The 22,219-nt window shown below is 38.5% G+C and overlaps 1 protein-coding gene across 14 annotated transcripts in view; it reads left to right on the top strand.

Moving 5' to 3' along the window:
* The window catches only part of UTRN (utrophin), a 576,786-nt gene that overhangs the window by 432,717 nt on the left and 121,850 nt on the right, over positions 1-22,219 (top strand). For all 14 annotated transcript variants that reach the window (XM_015137213.3, XM_077999492.1, XM_015137214.3 and 11 more), the window contains one exon: positions 15,149-15,278. In XM_015137213.3, the coding sequence (XP_014992699.3) occupies positions 15,149-15,278 (130 nt within the window). The remainder of the gene's footprint in view (positions 1-15,148; positions 15,279-22,219) is intronic.

Here is a 22,219-nt window from a genome sequence, read left to right on the forward strand (position 1 = left end):
TTTCTCTTACACACTGGTTTCAGCCTCACTGGTCCCTTGCTGAGCTTTCAGTTACAGTGCCAGGCTATCTGCTCTGCCACGAATGCCCCTCCTTTTTTTCTTTTTTTTTGAGACGGAGTCTTGCTCTGTCGCCCAGGCTGGAGTGCAGTGGCGCCATCTCGGCTCACTGCAAGCTCCGCCTCCTGGGTTCACGCCGTTCTCCTGCCTCAGCCTCCCTAGCAGCTGAGACTACAGGTGCCCGCCACCGCACCCGACTAATTTTTATTTTATTTTATTTTTTTTAATTTTTAGTAGAGATGGGGTTTCATCATGTTAGCCGGGATGATCTCAATCTCCTGACCTTGTGATTCGCCCCCCTCAGCTTCCCAAAGTGCTGGGATTACAGGCATGAGCCACCGTGCCTGGTGCAGAGAATGCCCGTTTTTTTAACTCAGCTTCTCTAGTTGAACTACCGCTCCCTCTGAGCACTCCTTCTCTCTCACTCTCTCTTTGTCTCCCTCTTTCTCGCTCTCTCTCTCCCTCCCTCCCCCTGACCCTTTTCTACTTCTTTCTGTTTCTATAGCATTTATCAGAATATAACACAATGACTTATTTTCTATGTCTTTTTTTTATGCCTGGTACTCTGGATGCTCGATAGAAGTTGAATGTTGACTGAGAGAACTATACCCAAAGGGAACATGTCTTTTGGTGTGAATGTTCCTTTTGTCTCTTTATTTCTCAATAATTCTTTTGTATTCATTTGCGTTCTAAAGAATATTAGATTTTGAAAATATTCCTACTTTAAATAGGAATCTTTAATAAAGGTTATAGCTGACATAGAAGTGTAAGCAATAATCTTTTCTCAAGAGCTAGAAATCATTTCAGTTACATATTTGAAATGTAAACAAATTAAATAACACAATTGCACTTTATGCCTCGATATTGTAGTCAGTTCAGAGGTTATCTTTTCTCTATCTTAATACTGCCTGAATCGTTCAACTCAAGAATGGGAAAGATTTTTATGTAAGGGAAAATGAATTGGCATACCTTTAATTGTTTAGATAGTTTTAAAAATATATCTTATTTTTTTTAGCTGTATGTGCTGAATATTGCCAGATTCTTCCATGTTTGTGCTTCTCTCTGTTGTAGAAATTTAATACCTTTGAAAGCTAGATGAGTTGAGATTTTTAACAAACACAGGGAGTAGCTTAAACATATGGAGTCTCTCATTCAGTGACTATGTGGTCATGCATTATATGTTATAAATAAATTTAGCCTGAGGTCACTGAAACAAAATATAAAGGGAAAGTTTTATGATTGTTACAAATATAAAAAATAGGCTTCTAAAACACATTTGTAATTCTTAATAATACTGTTCTTTGAAAGTAGTAATTTATTCAATGCTAAATGAGCTCAATTCTAGTGGGCATTCCTTTTTTAAAAGTATAATTTTAATTATGAAAATAATAACATATTGCAGAGTTTATAAAATAAGGAATAAAAACATGGCCATAATTTCATCACCATAACAACCCTTTTCTTTTTGCATATTTACCTTTTGCATAGTTTCAGCTGGGTGCAGAGTTTTTATGTTGTCTTTTTCACTTGGATACATGTCATGCCTATTTCTTCACATTGCTATGTAGTCATTATCACAATAATTTTTCAAGGTTGCATAATGATCTCTAGTGTGGCCATATCATAGAACCTAAATATATTCCAGGTGTTGGAGATTTAAGTTTCTTTCAATTTTTTAAAAATCATAAATAATATTAAAATGAACACTTTTGTGTTTATAGCTTTTTGGGATCATTTTCTTAGGATGTATTCCCAAAGGCGAAATTCCTGTTTCACACAATATGAACATAATAATGACTCTTGATATATTACCAGCCTACTTTCTCAAATAATCAAACCAATTTTTTGCCTCCAGCAATGTGTGAAAGTGAAGCTTTACTGTACCCTGGTCTGTGATTTCTCATTTTTGTTCTATTTTTAGTGATCCTTGTATTGTTAGCATTAAAATACTAGTACCTCATAAATGTGTAGAAATTTAGAAAACAATTTTGGAATATCAGACACCTGAGTCAAGGTTCTCTCCACAAAGAGGAAGAAGAGAACTGGTTCGATGTTTAGGTTAGTCATGCCTAGAAGGATAGGAGAAAAGCTGTCCATGGTTTGTTAAACACATTAGTTGAAAAAATTTATGTTTATCCCAAATTAGTGTGTGTGATGTCATCTAGCTGACCATTTATACCTCCTTAGAGCACTGCTTTGCCCTTTTATTCTGTAACAAATTGATTCACAAAAAACCCACTACATTTATTTCTTTGCTCTCTAAGAATCTAAACTAATATAAGAGTCTTGCAACACAGTTTTCTGCTTATGAAACATTTTGGCTTCATCTTGGAGAATCACATAATTCCCTTCTCTTCTCCCCTCCTTTCCCCTCCCCTCCCCTCCCTTCTCCTCTCCTTTCCTCTCCTCTCCTTTTTTCAGAGTCTCGCTCTGTTGCCCAGGCTGGAGTACAATGGCTCGATCTCGGCTCACTGCAAACTCTGCCTCCCGGGTTCAAACGACTCTCCTGCCTCAGCCTTCCAAATAGCTGGGATTGCAGGTGCCTGCCACCACACCCAGCTAATTTTTGTATTTTTAGTAGAGACAGGGGTTTCACCATGTTGGCCAGGCTGGTCTCGAACTCCTGACCTCGTGATTCGCCTGCCTCAGCCTCCCAAAGTGCTGGGATTATAGGCATGAGCAACTGCGCCCAGCCTGAACCACCACAGCCAGCCCATTTTTTTCATAATTAAATAATTTAGCCCTTAGAAGAGTTAAGTCATCTACTTTCAGATGTTCCTGCAAATGGAGGGCTTTGTTCTGGCGTTGGTCAACTAAAGCTCTAAGTAAAATGGCTAGAACCTTCCTCTACAAGTAAGAGTGAACAGAGGCTTTGGAAAGAAATTCAGTCTGAGAGAAGAGCTGAGAAACATGGTAGAATTTTAGATTAGCATCATTTTAATAGTAATGGGCTGGGTGTGACTCTTCCTCCTAAAGCACTGTAATCCCAGTGCTTTAGGAGGAAGAGTCAGGAGCATTACTTGAGGCCAGGAGTTCAAGACTGGCCTGGTTGACATAGCAAGACCCTGTCCCTACAAAAAAACAAACAAACAAAAAGCCTGGTATTGTGGCATGCAAGTAGTTTAGCTACTTAAGAGGCTGAGGCAGAAGGATCACTTGAGCCTGGGAGTTCAAAGCTGCAGTGAGCTTTGATGACGTACCAGCCTGGGCAACAGAGTGAGACCCTGTCTCTTAAAAAAAGTAATTTTTTATTCTACAGCACTGAATAGTTTCAAAATATCTTTTCATTCACTGTCTCACCAGTGAAGTTAGTAAAATGAGAGATATGATTAACATGCAGAGAATTTAAGAGACAAACCCAAGTAAGGGCTCGTGGGCACAGGATGGGTAAGGATGTGCCTGTGTGGTGTGGACTGGACTGTACATAAGGCTTTGGCTGCAAATCTTTATCTGGTTTTACTTTACTGCAGAACGGCATTTTTAACATCTCCTCATTCATTCATACAAAAATTTATTGCCTTTCCACTATACCTGCTCTGGCACAAATTTCAGCCTTTCATGAGGGCTCACTCTGGCACCAGAGTCAGGTTAGCAAAAAGGTGAGGGAGTGTGGTGAATGCTGGATCACTGGGAGGGAAGGCTGTGGTTCATGCTGCTGGTGCAGGTGGCATTGGAGCCGGATCCCTAAAGGGTCAAAAGGGGTGACTCCTGTGGATTTCTTTGACTTTCACCAGTGAGGGTCAATGAGATTGTTAAGAAAGCAAAACAACACAGATGTTGTCTTGAGACAATAATCTCTTCTATGGGGGCTGGAAGGGGAAGACTGCTTCGCTCTCCTGCTGCGGAGTTGCTCCATGCTGCTTTCTTCCACAGACCTACTTTGTATGAAATGCTCCCGTTTTGCAGGAGTTTTCCTTCCTTGATCCTCTTCTAACAATGGCCTCCTGAGGTTCCACATTTTCTTTTATGCCAGTTTATTCTTTTTTTATTCATTAATCCAAAGGATATACTGAGTGCTGAAATCTAATGAGAAGGAGCACAGCTATTGAAAATTTGAAACAAGGCCGGGTGCAGTGGCTCATGCCTGTGATCACAGCACTTTCGGAGGCTGAGGCAGGTGGATCACCTGAGGTCGGGAGTTCGAGACCAGCCTGACCATGGAGAAACTCCGTCTCTACTGAAAATGCAAAAAATTACCTGGGCATGGTGGTACCTGCCTGTAATCCCAGCAACTCGGGAGGCTGAGGCGGGAGAATCGCTTGAACCCAGGAGGCGAAGGTTGCGGTGAGCCAAGATGGCGCTGTTGCACTCAAACCTGGGCAACAAGAACAAAACTCCATCTCAAAAAAAAAAAAAAAAAGAAAGAAAGAAAATTTGAAGCAAAAGCCTTCTGAATTGCAAAGACCATGAGAAAGAAATAACTTGGCATGTTCTAGGAACAGAAATAAGGACTTTGAAGCTAGAGATGAGGGTGTATTAGGAGATGACATCAGAGAGTGGGGAGGGTCCAGACCTTGGGAGGAAGTTTAGAATTTATTCTAAGTGCAACAGGAAGCCATGGGAGGATTTTAAACAGAAGACAGGATCTGATTTATCTATCATTTTAATTTTGTAATTTAGAAAATTTTAAGAAAAGTGTGTGCTAGCAAAGTTTGATGTTTGATATACGGACGATTTGGATAATGGCTTTAGATTGAAGAAAGCATAGGAAAGAGTTGCTATTTAAAGAAGGGGGTTGACCCCAGGATTTACTTCACACCCACATGTTTGCATTTTGTCTGTTCTTAGCTCAGTCCATATGACCAACTGCTAGTTTAGGACAGAAGGGGTTAGCAGGGATTCCCCTCTTCCCTCCAATTCTCTTAGACCCTATTTTCTTATTAAAAGATTTGCAGGATTCGGTCTCAGTCAGTGATGTCAGCAACCCAGCCATTATGGTGAACTGATGGCACGCTTATGAAGAAAATGAAGAGCAGCTGATTGACTTCTGAGTATTTCTACCCTAAGCCATGCCAGTCACTTCTTTATACCTTCTTATCTTTTAATCGCTTGTCCTTCCCACTAAGTTATAGCAAGTGGGGAGAAATGTTCCCAGACCATTAAAGGAGGATAATTGGGAATCTCTCTATAGATATTTAAAGTTGAATAAGCAGCAATACTCGGCTGCCTGGCACTCAGAGGCACACCTGTAGCATCCAAAGAGCACGCTGAGTTCGAAGGAGTCAGAGAGTGGGACAGGAGGAAAGGTGTCTTCAATAAAGTGAATTCGGGCTCTTAGAAATTCTGTTGAGAATGGAAACTGTGATTTTTAGTAGCTACATTCTGATATTTACAATCAGGTCTTCATTAATCTGCCATTTCAAGAGCTTCATTTAGTTTAAGTAAGTATTTGGAAGGTACACAATTGGAAAAGCCATGAGAGACTACATTACCTTAAATGTATTTATTCTATTTGTTTTCTTGAGTTGCTTTCCACCTTATTACCTTTAAGCTAGTTACAATTGTTTTTTTCAACACACAGTTCGTGTGTATTTGAGAAGTTGAACTTCCTCCCTCCTCTATGTACTTATTCATAATGAGGCTCCTTGGTACCCCATGCGTACCTCTTTCAAAGATTTGTGGCACTTAACCACGTTCTGGGCTAGTATTCTCTCTTCCCCTTTAGACTATAAGTTTCTTAAAGAATGGGTTTATAGCTGATTGTTGCCTTCTCTTATGCCTAGCATGTTTTTTATATATTGTATATATTTGTACTTAAAAATTTTTTTTTGGTGGAAATATTTGTTGGAAAATCTATTATATAATTTAATGCTGCCTAAGGATGGGAGAAAATGTGAATGTTTTTTTTTTGGACTCAAGATAATCATTGTGCTCTCCAGTTGTTATTTTTGACTCTTGAGGTATTTGGCATGATATCTTCTTCTACTAAACACCTCAGAGCATGCAGCTTCTAAAATACTATTTCAGTATTCCCTTTGTTGTTGTTGTTTTCAGACAGGGTCTTGCTCCGTTGCCTAGGCTGGAATGCAGTGGCGCCATCATAGCCCACTGTAGCCTCAAACTCCTGGAGCCAAGCAATCCTGCCTCAGCCTCCTGAGTAGTTGAGACTATTGAAGTCTCAGCTAATTTTTGTTGTTGTTACTGAGATGAGGTCTAGCTATGTTGCTCAGGCTGGTATCAAATTTCTGGCCTCAAACAATGCTCCTGCCTTGGCCTCCCAAAGTGCTGGGATTGCAGATATGAGCCACCACAGCCAGCCTCGGTTTTCCTTTTTGAGATTATTTTGTATCTTCCCACTTGTTCTAACTGATGCTGGTCTACTGCTTGGAGACCAAAACTTCACTTTATACAGTTTGTCTGAGAGGGGAATTGAAGGTCTTTTCACATACCTACTACGGACTGAGCATCCTTTGTGTAAAATGCTTGGGATCAGAAGTGTTTCAAAATTCAGAGTTTTTGGAATTTTGGAATATTTGTGTATCCATAATGAGATATCTTGTGAATGAGACCCCAGGGTAAACATGAAATTCATTTGTTTCAGATATACCTTGTACACCTAGCCTGAAGGTAATTTGATACAATACTTAAATAATTTCATGCACTAACATTTGTATACATTTGAACCATCAGAAAGCAATAGTATCAGGTGTGGAATCATTTCAGCACTCAAGTTTCAGATTTTGGAGCATTTCAGATTTGGGATTTTCAGATTAGGGATGCTCAACCTGTGGAATGCAAAATGCATAAGCTTTGTGACAGGTTGTCATGTAAGAGCACTTTTAGCTCAATGGCCAAGCCTCGAGTCAGCAAGTAGCCAAATGTCTGCTGCACAGAGAAGTATGTGGTTGCTAGGTGCCTCTCCCATCAACCACAGGGACTCTTTCCCTAATTTCCTTGATAGAAAATATTTTTACAGAAGCAGTCACCCTCATTCTTCACTCACTCAGCTGTGACAGCACCAGTCTCCAAGCAAGGCATGCACTTGCCTCAGAGCCTTTGACTTTCCACTTTCTCTGCCTAGATTACTCTTTTGCCAGATCATGGCTTGCTCCCTCACTTCCTCCCAGTCTTTTTAAAAATATCACTATCTTTTGGATGCCTTCCCTGACCACTTACACAAAATATTACCAACCCTCATCTTCAGCCCAGCCATCTCTCTCCTGCTTATCCTGTGTGGTACATTTTTATAATAATGAATCATGACTCCCTGTGTGCACACTCCTATGCAGAGGGAAATGTTTGCTCTTGTGACCAAAAGGTGATGTGCATTTTCCCATTCTCTTGAATCTGCTCTGGCTTCATGACATGCTTCAAACAATAGAATGTGACACAGTGATGTGCAAACTCTAAAGCTTTGCTGTCTCACATAAGAACACTTAGGCACATGTAACCATTTGTATTTAAATCACATTAGATATAAAATTTAAAATTCAGTTCCTCAGTTGTACTAGTCGTATTTCAGATACTAAATAACCGAGTGTGAATAGCAGGTACCATATTGGAGAGCAATTAGAGACCACAGAGAGGGAAACTGAGGTACTCCCGACAATAGACAGTGATGATTTCCAGACATGTGAGTGGGGCTGTTTTGTCCCGCCCCACCCATCCAAGCTACAGGATGACTGTAGCCTCACCAGTAATCCCAGGTGGTACCAGCCAAAGAATAGGTCAAATTGCCAACCCACAGAATCATGAAAAATAATTGTCATTGTTTTAAGCTATAAGCTTTATATAGGTTTGATATACAATCATGATAATGGAAACACTCTTCAATTCTAATGACTGACAGTAATTTTGAAACCATGCCCTAAGGAGTTACCTCATGGGTGAGGATGTGACAAAATGAGGAAGACAGAGTGAATCCATACCATCCATGACAGTGAGATCAGTTCCTTATTTATCTAAAAAGAGAAAAGGATTTTTGCTATTACTAAAATAAAAACCAAAAGCAGACTGAAATACTTATTAATAGCACAGACTTAGTTTTACATCAAAAAATTATTACCAGTAATTTGCAAAATAGATAGTTTAAAAATACAGACCTAACTGGAATCCATTAATTATTTCAATTTAAGATGAACAGATTGGGTGACTTTGTTATATCTTGCTCTGACATATTTTGTAATATTAAATACATAGTATTTAATTCTGAAAGCATTTATTCCTTAATTTATTATGCTCAAGCATTTATTGAGTGTTTTGTATATATGTCTAGGTGGGTACAATAGAGGATTTTAAATGATTAAGACCTGAATGTTACCATGGAAGAACTCACAATTTAATGGAGGGAACAGATGCATGGTCAAAATATATGCATATTAACACAGTATAAGCTGTGTTAGAGGAATAGGAAGTGCTCTGAGGTGGGAGCAGCCACCTTATTATTGCCTGTACTGAACATACAGAATGAGCTCTTAGTTTGCAGATGCACTGGGGATAAAGACTAGAAAAGAAACAAATTAGGCCAGGTGCAGTGGCTCACGTCTGTAATCCCAGCACTTTGGGAGGCCAAGTTGGGTGGATTGCCTGAGCTCAGGAGTTCAAAACCACCCTGGGCAACATGGTGAAACCCTGTCTCTACTGAAATACAAAAAAAATTGGCCAGGCATGGTGGCATACACATGTAATCCAAGCTACTTGGGAGGCTGAGGCCACAGAATTGCTTGAGCCTGGGAGGCAGAGGTTGCAGTGAGCCAAGATCATGCCACTGCATTCCAGCTTGTGTGACAGAGTGAGACTCCATCTCAAAAAAAAGGAAAAAAAAAAAGAAAAAAGAAGCACATTACCTAGAGAATTGTTTTGGGTAAAAAACAGAATTATTGTTTTATTTTAACAATAACGTTATTGAGATAGTATTTCAATATCATAATATTTACCCATTTAAAGTGTGCAATTCAGGAGCTTTTAGTATTTTCAGAGAATTGTGCACCATCATTGCTATCTAGATTCATAACTTTTTTTTTTTTTTTTTTGAGACGGAGTCTCGTTCTGTCGCCCAGGCTGCAATGTAGTAGCACAATCTCAGCTCACTGCAACCTCCGTCCCTTGGGTTCAAGCAATTCTCCTGCCTCAGCCTCCCGAGTAGCTGGGACTACAGGCTCCCGCAACCACACCCGGCTAATTTTACAGTTTTAGTAGAGATGGGGTTTCACCATATTGGCCAGGCTGGTCTTGAACTCCTGACCATGTGATCCTCCTACCTCAGCCTCCCAAAGTGCTGGGATTGCAGGCGTGAGCCACTGCACCTGGCCCATAGCTTGTTTATATTCCAAAAAGAACATCCATACCAATAAGTAGTCATTCCTATCCCTCCCCTCACTCTCCAAGTTCTCTAGTCTTAAGCAACCGGCAGTCTACTTTCTGCCTCTATAGACTTGCCTGTTTGGGGCATTGCATGGTAATGGAATCTTACACTATGCCCTTTCATGTTTAGCTTCTTTCACTGAGCATGTTTTTAAAATTCTTCCATGTTATAGCATATATCAGTATTTCATTCATTTTTATTAATGAATAAGATGTCATTCATTGTGTTATGGATATATCACATTTTGTTTATTCATTCAACAGTTGATGGATATTTGGGTTGTCTCCATCTTTTGGCTGTTATGAATAAGGCTACTATAAACATTCATGTAAGAGTGTTTATGTGGACATGTGTTTTACTTTTTCTTCAGTATATACCTATGTGTAGAATTTCTGGGTCATGTTGACAATTCTGTGTTTAACATTTTGAGGACATGCCAAACTGATTTCCAGAGTGGTTGTGATATGGGTTGGCTCTGTGTCCCCACCCACATCTCACCTTGAATAGTAATAATCTCCGCGTGTCACGGGAGGGACCCAGTGGGAGGTAATTAAATCATGGGGGCAGGTTTTTCCGTGCTGTTTTTGTGATAGGGAATAAGTCTCAGGAGATCTGATGGTTTTGTAAAGGAGAGTTCCCCAGCACATGCTCTCTTGCCTCCCGCCATGTAAGATGTCCCTTTGCTCTTCCTTCATCTTCTGCCATGATTGTGAGGACTCCCCAGCCATGTGGAACTATGAGTCCGTTAAACCTCCTTCCTTTATAAATTACCCAGTCTCAGGTATGTTTTTATTAACAGCATCAGAATGGACTAATACTGGCTGCAATTTTACCATTCCACCAACAAGCATCAAGGTTCCTGTTTCTTCACATCCTCACCAAAAGTTGTTATTATCTGAAGCAGAACTGTTTTGAATGAAAATATAAACTCATTAAAACAGAAAAATTCTAATTAGATTATGTTATATGTATTTAAGGTGGCCCATATATCAGTCACGTGATATTGGAACTTAAAGCTGAATGCCACTTTGTAGCTCTGTGTACAAAACACCTCGCTGGAGTCTAATGATCTTATCATTAGTGTTCACCAGGTGGTTGGGAAATGCAGGTTTTCTTTTATGTCTAATTGAGAGAGGTAAAGGGTGAAATGATTATATGTGTAAAGCTGTTGAAAGTTAAATCTATGTCTGACATACAATTAAATATAATTGAAGTAGGACAAATTGAATAACAAAATTAAATTTACAAAATAGGATATGAATGAAAATTATTACATGTATGCTGCTTGGTAGGATATTTGGGTGGTGCATTAGCATGAGGGCCAGAACCCTGTATTTGTACTTACTTGACATGGTTCCCACCTGCCCAGGCTTGCCTCCTGTACTTCCCTACATTGGTATATCAAAGGAGTTCACGAGACATTCTCCAGCCAGCACCCTGCACAGAGAGCATTTCTTTCTTTTTTCTTTTTTTTTTTCCTGAAGCACATGAGTTTAGTGTGGTTAGGAAGGAAAATAGAATCTGACTCAGACTTGCTTTTAATGAATCCAGGAGACCTGACAATGATATAAAAAACAAAAATAAAAATCTGACAGTACCCCCCAACTTGTCAGTGGCTTTCCATAGCCCATGATTGGGATGAGTGAGTCTCAGTGCATAAGTCTCAGTGCATTGCAGTGGTCTCTGTGGCTTGACCTCCACCCACACCTTCAGCTTGAGCTGCTGCCACTCTCTGAGTACTGAAATGTTTGTAGTTCCCTGAGGGCACATACTGTGACACTCCTGCATTCTCTGCTAGTGTTTAGTTTCCTTTGCTGGGAGTACCTTCCTCTCTCTGCAAGACTCAATTTAGGCACCACCTCCCCCAGGAAGCATTACAGATCCCCCAAGGCTGTACTAGGTCCCAGACATGGCATTAATCTGGGTGCGTTGTTTACCATGCTGAACAAAAATGGAAAAAGTCTCTAGTCTAGTGGAGATTATATTTTACCTAAGAGAGAAACTGAACAAGAAATATAGAAATGTCACCTACCTTGCATAGTAGAAGGTGACAGGTCTAGGAAATACAAAGATAGTTAAGCAGAATAATGAGAATGGAAAATGTAGGGGATGGGAAAGGTGGAATGCTACATTCAACAAGGCAGGTGGATGGGCCTCACCTTCTAGACAGCCTTAAAAAGGGTGAGGGAATCTGTGATGTGGCTAAATCTCGGAAAAGAGCTTTCCAGGCAGAGCAAACAGCCAGCCAAAGAGATTACTCTATTGTCAGAGTCTCCATGTTAAACTAATAAAATTCCATCCATAAAGGAAGTTGATAGGTTGGTTTTCCAAAGTATCCTTTCTATATATAGACCAATATATACATATTTCCATTTCAATTTTTGAAATCTAAAATGAAGTTCAAAGACAAATCTCTCCATTGCCGTCTTCCCTCCCCACACTCCTACACAATGCACATTTTGTGGACTATTAATAGTCTAGAATTCCTAGTCAGAAATTACCGTACACCTAAGTTGCATGGATCATATTGTCTTCTTTCTCCAACACAAGATCTGGATTTGCCTGTGAAATATATGCCCATAGTAGTTTTATATTTCCTGAGGGCCAGTTCTGCCTCTGCTCTTCCTTCTCTGAGTCATTTACCTTTATGTCCTGTCTTCTCTCATTTTTTAATTTCTTTCCACATAATTGCCTGTTGCTGTTTTCTGGTTGATCTTTTGTGCTAAATTCTAATTGCCATTGTGTGAATTCTTCCTCCTATTTGATAAAACAGAGTGAAGAGGTGTTCTAAGGTCTTCACCTTCTCTTCAGTGGCTTGCATTAAATCCGTACATTTCTGAGACTTCCCCTTCCCCAGGAAGAAATCTAGCATAGCGCTTGCACAGCGTTTAAAGAATCTTTACTACTCCTGGGCCGGGCTCAGTGGCTCTTGCCTGTAATCCCAGCACTTGGGAGGCCGAGGCAGGCAGATCATGAGGTCAGGAGATCGAGACCATCCTGGCGAACATGGTGAAATGCAATCTCTACTAAAAATACAAAAAATTAGCCAGGCATGGTGGTGGGCGCCTGTAGTCCCAGATACTCGGGAGGCTGAGACAGGAGAATGGCATGAACCCGGAAGGTGGAGGCAGAGATTGCAGTGAGCCGAGATTGCACCACTGCGCTCCAGCCTGGGCGACAGAGCAAGACTCTGCCTCAAACAAACAAAAAAAAACAAAACCTACTCCTAGATGGGTGTGGTGACTTACACCTGTAATCCCAGCACTTGGGAGGCCAAGGCAGGTGGATCACCTGAGGTTGGAAGTTTGAGACCAACCTGGCCAACCATGGCCAACATGGTATAAAACCCCATCTCTATTAAAAATACAAAAATTAGCTGGGCGCAGGGGTGGGCACCTGTAATCCCAGCTACTTGGGAGGCTGAAGCAGGAGAATCACTTGAACCTGAGGTTGCAAATGAGCAGAGATTGCACCACTGCACTCCAGCCTGGGTGACAGAGTGAGACTCCATTTCAAAAAAAAAAAAAAAAGGAATGTTTACTGCTCCCATATTTACTGATTAGATTTGGGTTTGGGAGATATCTTGACCACTAAAATTTAAAAAAATAATTTTGCTATATTACCTACTATTTTTCACAATTTTTAAGTAGCATGATTTTTCATGTCATTATTATATATTTTTAGGTGATTTTGGAAGTAAATACTAGGAATATTTTTATTCCTCTAGAGCTTCGTGCTCTAATAACATAATAATCTAAGTTAAAGAACTGGCTCAAGACTTGTAAATGTGTATTTTTTTGGATTAAAAATATTTTTTTCCATTTCTCTTGTGTCTCTTTTTATTTCCATATATTAAAGTTTTAAGTGCCAGATGTATATAATCTTTTTTTTTTTTTTTTTTTTTTTTTTTTAAATTTCCTGAATGTCACATCCTGCAACTTCTTCACAAGCTGCGTTTGTTAAACAGGAGATGGTGGAAGGTTTGCTATCCCCGCCCGCCCCCGCCCCCCCCCCACCAACCAACATAGTCATTTAATGCTCATCAGTGATAATTGCTCTGCGAATTTAGTTGATTTACCTTGCTGTCAGTGTTCGGTTTTACGGAATCTAGGAAAGATATATAAATGTACCTTTGCATTTTAGAGAAAGTTTTATTTTATCCTATATCCTGTGTTACATCACTATATTTTAATTGCGGATTTTTTGGTTCACTTTTCTCCTTTATTTTAAATTTTTTATCGAAGTAATAATTGCGTAGTTTAAAAGTCAAATTATATTGACAATACTTACACACAAAAAATAGTATTTATGTCACTCTATCTCTCACTAGTTCTTGTCAGCTCTTCTCATCCCTCCCCACCTGTGATGGTTAAGCTACACTTTGGTTAGTCCAAACGCACTTTCCAGTACACTTACCATGTTATGACTTATCTCCTCTATACGCGCATAGGAAAATTATCAGTAATAGTGGTTTCTAGAGTAGTTCTTGAGGAGGGTGACAGGCGGCATGTGCATGCTTCATGACCTTACTCAATCAAGCACTCTACTCTTGATTTACTGCTAAATCCTCCTTGAATCTTTTGATTTCCTAAAGGCTATCATGAGATTTTCTGGATATAGAAAATGTAGCCCATTAGTTTCTGTCAACTTCATTACCATTGGTTTGTGTGTGTGTGTGTGTTGCTTAGATCCATATTTTACATAAGATGATTATTCTGGTATTTCTAGATTTTTTCATTCTTACTTTTTATTGACAACGGAAGAAAAGGATCTAGCCTGCAAATACTGTAACATCTCAACATAGTGATGTCAAATACTACTAAAAATTTAGTTGTCTTCCAAAGGAAATATTTTATTCATTCTAAAATATAATGAAAGTTCAGTATTTTAGAAAATAAAAGTCTGACTTTTCATAATAGGTTGCCAGGAAACTACACTGAAAGCAAAATATTAGAGCCAGTAGGTGGTTATGTGTTTAATTTTAAGAGGATAACAATATTAACAAATTCCATTTGGCAACAGCATTAAAATTGCACCTGAGAAAATCTTCATTTACTCTTATCTTGCAGCAGTCGCTGAAGGAGTTTTGCTGTTTTTATAGGTGCAGGGGTGAAAGTTTAGCTACACTTAAAAGAACAAAGGTGCTAAAGAGAAACTATTCTGAGAATCATAGATTTGCATGAAAAACCTCACAAAAGAAAAATAGTAATTGCCTCAGCATGAGAGATGGAACATATTTTAAGATAATTGCAGATTGTTTTGTATGTGCTCTCATTGGTTTAGTTTTGATTTCATGTATGTACTTTGTTTCTATCTCATTTGTTTTTTTTCTTAATGGATTCTAAATAATGTAAAACCCTTCAGAGGCTCTTATTGCTACTTGTGAAATTACCTTTCTCTGTATCATTGGATGTAATTTTTTTGTCAGTCAGTCTTACAAGAAAAAAGTATCTTAGCAAAGGCTATTATATTTTATCAATCTGACATTTGTGAAAAGCCTAAAAGTACATTTTGCGCAAATTCAAATACACTGTAACAATTTCCCTTAGGTAAAAATTTTAAAGCTGTTTCTTTTTTTGTACAGTTAAGTTTTACAGAAATTATCTTTTTTCCTTTGTATTTTTCTTCATATCTATAAAATTTACACTTTGGCTTCTAACTTAGCTGCAATGCTTGCTATTAGTCATTTTCTTGCTAAGTGTGGTCAGAAGTGGTATAGTTGACGATGTCCCTTAATTTGGTGAACACGTGAGGTTACAAACTCAACTTTTGCTTCTCTTTTGAAAGGCCCTGAGACGGGAGTTAAAGGAGAAAGAATATTCCGTCCTGAATGCTGTCGACCAGGCCCGAGTTTTCTTGGCTGATCAGCCGATTGAGGCCCCTGAAGAACCAAGAAGAAACCTACAATCAAAAACAGGTGAGACTGATTTCTCCGCTACATCATAAAAACACATGCTAGGAGAACAAAAGACCCAAAATCAAGTAGGAAATTTCCTTATAGCATTTTAGTATCTAATATTTAAATCTTTTCTTCTAAGTGTTACTTTATTCAAATATGTCATTAATTAACAGATATCTAGATTCTTAAATTAAGAAAATAAAATTTTTGTATACCTCAATATCAATTTTAAAGGAAATTAACTGCAGAAAAAATGGATTGATCTAAAAAGTGTACTGTAACTATAAAAATAATTTCTGTAAGAAATAAAAATTTATATTTCTTATAAACCAGTTACATGATAAATAATTGCAAGTAGTAGTAGGAAGTTATTAAAATATAAAAGTAAATATATAAAATATTTCAAGGTCTATAAGTAAGATTACTCTTGATAATGACACACCAAAGTCCTTTCTTTTACAAGCAGACATTTCTTTAATTTTAAAATAACACAGTGTAGTGTTTATTTACTTTGACTTAAAATTTAAATGATAACTACCTTACTAGCAACTTTACTAGCAAAAAAAAATTTCTTATATTTAAACATGTTATGTAATAATAATTGCAAGTAGAAGAAATTTATTAAAATATAATAGTAACTATATAAAATATTTAAATATCTATATGTAAGGTTACTTTTAAAAATGAGACACCTAAATACTTTTCTTTTACAAGCAGACAACAGCATTTGTTTAATTTAAAAATAACCTGCCACTGCACTCCAGCCTGGGCGACAGAGCAAGACTCCGTCTCCAAAAAAAATAAAAATAAAAATAAAAATAAAATAAAAATAACCTGTAACATTTATGTACTTTAGCTTAAAATTGAAACAGTAACTACCCTACTAACAAATAGCAATACATCATATAATAAACTTAAGAGAAAATGTGTAATGAATTCTGGGTCCATTGTATATCTGTATTGTGGTTTTTCACTGCTGACAATAAAATCATTCTGATACATTTTTTAAAATAAACATGCCGTTCAAAATCATTTTTCATCATTCACTTTGCATAGTAACAGCAAACCTGAAAGATTGCCTCTTACTGTGTAAATCATAAACATTTATTACTTGTAAGGGAAGCATAGTTGGAAAATGCTTTCTTTGACTATAAGTGGAACTGGATCGGACATATGGACAGGTAGCCATTTTCCTACTGAATCGTATGCAAGGAGCCTTCTTCAGTCTGAATAAATTTCCCATCAAGACCATAATCTTTTTGACTCTCTGAAACTAATTCTATATATGTGTGTGTATGTACACACACACGCACACACACACAGAGCACACTTAACTTGTCTGGCATTTCTTTTTATTTTCTGCTGGTGGTATCACCATCTTTCCAGTTAGCCTCCTAGAAAGCTAAGTCATTGTTGAGTCTTCCACTTTTCACCAAATCCGGTGGTCTACAAATCACTCATAATTATTATTTCTTTTCTTTTTCTTTTTTTTTTTTTGAGATAGAGTCTCACTCTGTCACCTAGGCTGGAGTGTAGTGGCGCGATCTCGGCTCACTGCAACCTCTGCCTCCTAGGTTTAAGCGATTCTCATACCTCATGCCCCACATAGCTGGGACTACAGGCATCTGCCACCACGCCCAGCTAGTTTTCATATTTTTAGTAGAGATGAGTTTCTCCATGTTGGCAAGGCTGGTCTCGAACTCCTGGCCTCAAGTGATCTGCCTGCCTCAGCCTCCCAAAGTGCTGGGATTACAGACGTAAGCCACTGCACTCAGCCTTACATTTGCTATTTCTGTCTTTGAAGAATTATTCCTTCTGAGTACTGTGTTTTTGTATATATATATATATATATATATATATATAATGTATACACACACACGTACATATACACACAATATACTCATGTGCACACACATACTGCCATTAATTCCATAATTCCACATTCTCAGGCTTCTGTGTGTAGACTTGGAATAGTTTTAGGCAGAATCTGTTGCTACTTTTGGTAGCATCGGTCCCCTTGCATTGTTCTATCATCTGTGTGCAGCACACAGTATTTGCCCATATATTCTCCCTTGTCCACTTAGTCTACTACTGATAAGTAAATCTTATCATATAATCATATTCATGTTTCTCCCCTGATTATACATCTTTCTTGACTTTCCATTACATACTGAAAAAAAAATCTTGGCCTCCAGCATGACATATTTTATTTTATTTTATTTTCATTTTACTTAATTTTATGTATTATTTTGAGACAGGTTTTGCTCTGTTGTCCAGGCCGGAGTGTAGTGGTGAAATCATGGCCAACTGCACGTCAGTGTCCCAGGATCAAGTGATTCTCCCACTTCAGCTTACTGAGTAGCTAAGATTATAGGCTATGTTTTTAAAAAGTTTTCGTAGAGATGGAATCTCATTGTATTGTCTACGTTGGTCATGAACTTCTGGGCTCAAGCCATCTTCCCATTTTGGTCTCCAAAAGGGCTGAGATTATAGCCATGAGCCACCATGCCCAGCCTAGCATATTTATTTTAAAAATCTTTGTAGACCGGGCACGATGGCTCATACCTTTAATCACAGCACTTTGGGAGGCCGAGGCTGGTGGATCACAAGGTCAGAGGATGGAGACCAGCCTGGCCAACATGGTGAAACCCTGTCTCTACTAAAATACAAAAAATTAGCCAAGCTTGGTGGTTCATGCCTGTAGTCCCAGCTACTCAGGAGGCTGAGGCAGGGGAATCGCTTGAACCTGGGAGGCAGAGATTGCAGTGAGCCGAGATAACACCCCAGCCTGGTGACACAGCCAAACTCTGTCTCAAAAAAAAAAAAAAAAAAAAAAAAACTTTGTAATTGAAGCCCTCCTGATTTTTCAACAAATTTTTTACTACCATTTTTATAGTTCCATAACCAATCTATACTATCTACTTCCTTGAATGATTTTGGAACTGTCTTGTCATGGACCTTCTCTTCTTTCATCTTTTGAAGTTTTTTCAAAAGAACATTTTAAGGCTTGCTTATGTCCTTCATATACAATATTAGAATGGTTAAGAGCCTTAGAGATGAACTAGTCCAAGGCTACTCACTTAATAGATGAGAAAACTGAGGTCCATCAAGGAAAAATGAACTGCTCAGGTCTCAGCCCAGTCCTGTTGGATATCTAACATATGCAGCTTTTATTTGTATTGATTTTCAGATGTTAACATTTTCTTACTTACCCTAAATTCAGGAATCCAGTTTTGATCATTTTACAACCTATGCAATGCCTGTGTATATCAGGTACTCAATAAAAGTTTCATGAAGGGTACATGACTGCCTGAGTAAGTAAGAGGTATAAAGAAATTCATTTATTTATTATTCTGACTTTATATACAACCTGTTACAAGAATGTTTTTATGAGCTAGATGTTTAACAATGATTCCTTTCTACCCCACTCTTCCCACCACCATCACCATATTTAACAACAAGGAAAATGAGCCCAGATATCTCACGTACCCCATAAATATATGTATACTTATTGTGTACCCACAAAAAATTTACAAAAAGGAAACAAGCCCAAACTGTAGAGAATTCTTTGAAAGAGTTGAACTCATCAGTACTTACTTTTCCTCACAATCTTGAGTCTATAAAGAATAACTGTAGATGGGAGAAACTGATATTATCAGCAATAGAGTAATTGGATTATTGGTTTTTAAGACAAAATGGAAATAAACCCCAACTTTTCTAGAATAAGCGCTCAACATTTACGAAATTCCTTTCCTATATCTATCAAGAAACGCCTGCCCCCTCCTGCCACCCTGAGCATTCTTCCTGCAGTCTTTGCATCTTACCTCATGCCCCTCCATCTTCTGGGTTGCTCAGGCTAAAATCCATTGGTCACTATTGGCTCCTTTGTCCTTTTGTCACCCAAATCCATTTTATCAGCAAGTCTTGTCATCACTACATTCAAAATGTACCAAGAATATGATCCTTTATCACCACATCTACTATGTTCTCCTGGTCTAAGCCCCTACTACCCCTTGGATGATTGCAGGTTCCTTCAACTCATCTCCCTGCTCTGACTTTGCTCCCTTATTAGAGATTTCCAACACAACAGCCATAAGGAACATTTGAATATATAAGTCATATCATGTGACTCAGAGAAGTCAGATTCTTATAATGGCTCACAGACTCTATGCCAGGGGATGCCATGTTACGTTTCTGACCTGGTCTCTTATTATGGTCCCTTTCATTCCACTTCCTGCAGGTGTAAGCTCCATGAAGACAGAGGGTTATTTTTTCTTTCCACTGCTGTGTTTTGTAATATTTAGAATATTATCTGGAACATGGTAGGTGCTTATTACATAGTGTTTGAATGAATACATACATAAGCTGAGTACTGTCCAAGATGGATAAAGAAGTATAAGACATGTTCCTGAGGTTTCAATTTAGTGGGAGATCAAAACTAGCACAGAGGGTGAGAAGGCAAGCCATGTAAAAGTGTCCATACTCATGCACTCAGTTGTGTCCTGAGGATTCTAAGTGATGTGGGCATTCCAGGAGAGAAGGACTCCGAGGGTCAGAGTGGAGAGGTTGATTTCTGAGCTAGTCTTAGGCGTATGGACAGGTAGGAAGTGATTAAGTTCGAGAAAGATGGATGGCCATACTGGGGGACAGGATCCTTAGCAGAACAGCTCAGCCATAAGGAAAATGCAGCTGTATTTTGGGGAGTTAGTAGACAGCCTGGCCTGGTTGCCTGTACGGCAGATGGGGATGAGATGCTTGTATGTGCTGAACAGTTCAGACTACAGAGGACCTGGAAAGTCAGGCAGAACACTGTAACTTCATACAACAAGAAAGAAGGTGCTACTACAGTTTTGTTTTTTTAAGCTTGGGGAAAAAAATAAGAAGTTCACTTGTCTCATCTTACCCAATTTAAAATCTACCTTCAGTCGGCTTTTCTTGTCTCCTTGCTTCTCGAGTACTTTGCAAAGTTTATAAAAAGCTACTTTAAAGCAGTACAAACTGTTACATCACTAAAACTCCACATTATTCTAGACTCTCCTCAGTGGTCAGTCATTTAAGGGTTAAAACGATATTGTATAATTTTTAAAAAGTTTCATGAACATTCTAGTTATGGATCATAGTGTTGGTGAGGAAGTCTGTACATTTGGGCATTCATGTTTCAAATCCCTAATAAAATGTCTAGAAAGATACACAGAAAAAAAAAAAAAAAAAGATACTGGCTTTTGAGTTCTTATTTTACTGCGACATTCAGGATGTTTTAAGCCTCATGTTTTTAATACTACATTTGGGGGGCAAGAAAAAAAAGTCATGTCAATTTAACTTTATGTTAGTTTTTTTGTTTATTTGTTTATTATTAGCAATGTTCATACTGCCTCCTTTCCTGACATTATTTTCTATAACACTGGCTGATTTTACCTGTTGTTAAAAATAAGTCAAAGAAAACTATCCATAATAGCTTTTATAGTTTCGTTGTTTACTATGACTTATGCACATCTGCTATTAGAAGCAGCAAGCATTTGAACATTAGTTATCCTGTTTGATGCCGAAGTACTCAATGTTGGAGAGATTAGATCTGGAAGAAATCAAGTGATTTTTTTTGGTTCTATTCAATAAGCATTTTGTGAGTATGTGATGTGTACCATGCTATAAAGACATACCAAGATGGAGTCACCTCTTTTCTTTTAAGTAACTATTCTAGAAAACACTTTCCTCCATGATTTTTATCTCCAACGCCTTTTTTCCTTCCAACTCCTTTAAAATTTTTTTCTATTATTAATTATCTTATAGTGTTGTATGTATTTTTAAGTATTTAAAAATCACTATTAATTGACCTTTCCACATTAGTTTCCTCCATGCCAATCTTATGCCAGGCCTATTTCAATATATTCTTAATTGGCATTTCTCCACTAACATAAATCCTAAAATGATAAACCTAAAGCACAAACCTGTCATGAGGTTTCCTGGGGACAAAAACTGTCCGTAGTGCATGCCATGGGGTCTGAGCTCCTCCACCTGGCACAGAAGACTGCACAGCATTTTGGCCTCAGCTTTTCCATCCAGCCCCACCTCGTGCCTCTCTTCACTCCACTCTTGAGGTTCATTGGAAGCCAGGCTCCTCACGACGTTCTGCAGGTAGTGGTCTTCCTTGCCTTTGCCCCATTGCCCATCCCGGTCTTCTGCCTGTAGGTCCTCTGACCTGATTTCCAACGCTTGCCTCATTGGCCCGCGCAGCTGCTAGTCATCCTGCCGGCTCTGCTGGGGCTTTGTGTCTTCCTGGACGCTTTCCCTTCCCGAGCTCTCTGCCATGATTCCCTGGCACCCTGTTGTCTCTCTCACTGTGTTTTCCAATGTCTGTGTCTGAAGCTCAGCCCTTTCCTCTTTTTTTAGTGACTACCCTCATTGATGCAGAATCTGAAAGAGTATAAAAAAATGATCTGAGCAGCCAGGATAGAGATTGTGTGGAAAACATAGTGCAGATCCTTTTCTTAGATCATGGGAAAGAAGCCACTGAAGTACTTCTCAGAGGTATTAACTTCTACTGTAGACACTGGTATGAACTTGATGTCCGGTGAGTGATAGGTAAGTAGCAAAATGAAGTGACAGGACAGGGACAAAGATCAATGGTGAGAAATGACTCTAGCAGTCTGACAGCAATAAGGAGAAAGAAATGATAAAAAGATATGCAAGAATCCTAAAATGAAACAAAACCAGGTAGTCTTTGGAACAGTAAAAGAAAACTGAAGCTGTGGATTATGGTGTGCGTATTTCTGAAGACAGAATATAAATCAGTTAAGAGAAGGCATAGGAACTTATATTATATTTTAGTAAATTTTCTTCCAAAATGGTAACCATAGAAAAATAGGGCTAAATGGGTAAAATGTAGCTCTTTGGAAAACTCAACTACTCAAATTTCTGCTTACAAATGGCTACTAAGTAAATATGATTTTTAGCCAAACTAA

This window comes from Macaca mulatta, chromosome 4 (assembly GCF_049350105.2).
Source record: "Macaca mulatta isolate MMU2019108-1 chromosome 4, T2T-MMU8v2.0, whole genome shotgun sequence".
NCBI lineage: Eukaryota > Metazoa > Chordata > Mammalia > Primates > Cercopithecidae > Macaca > Macaca mulatta.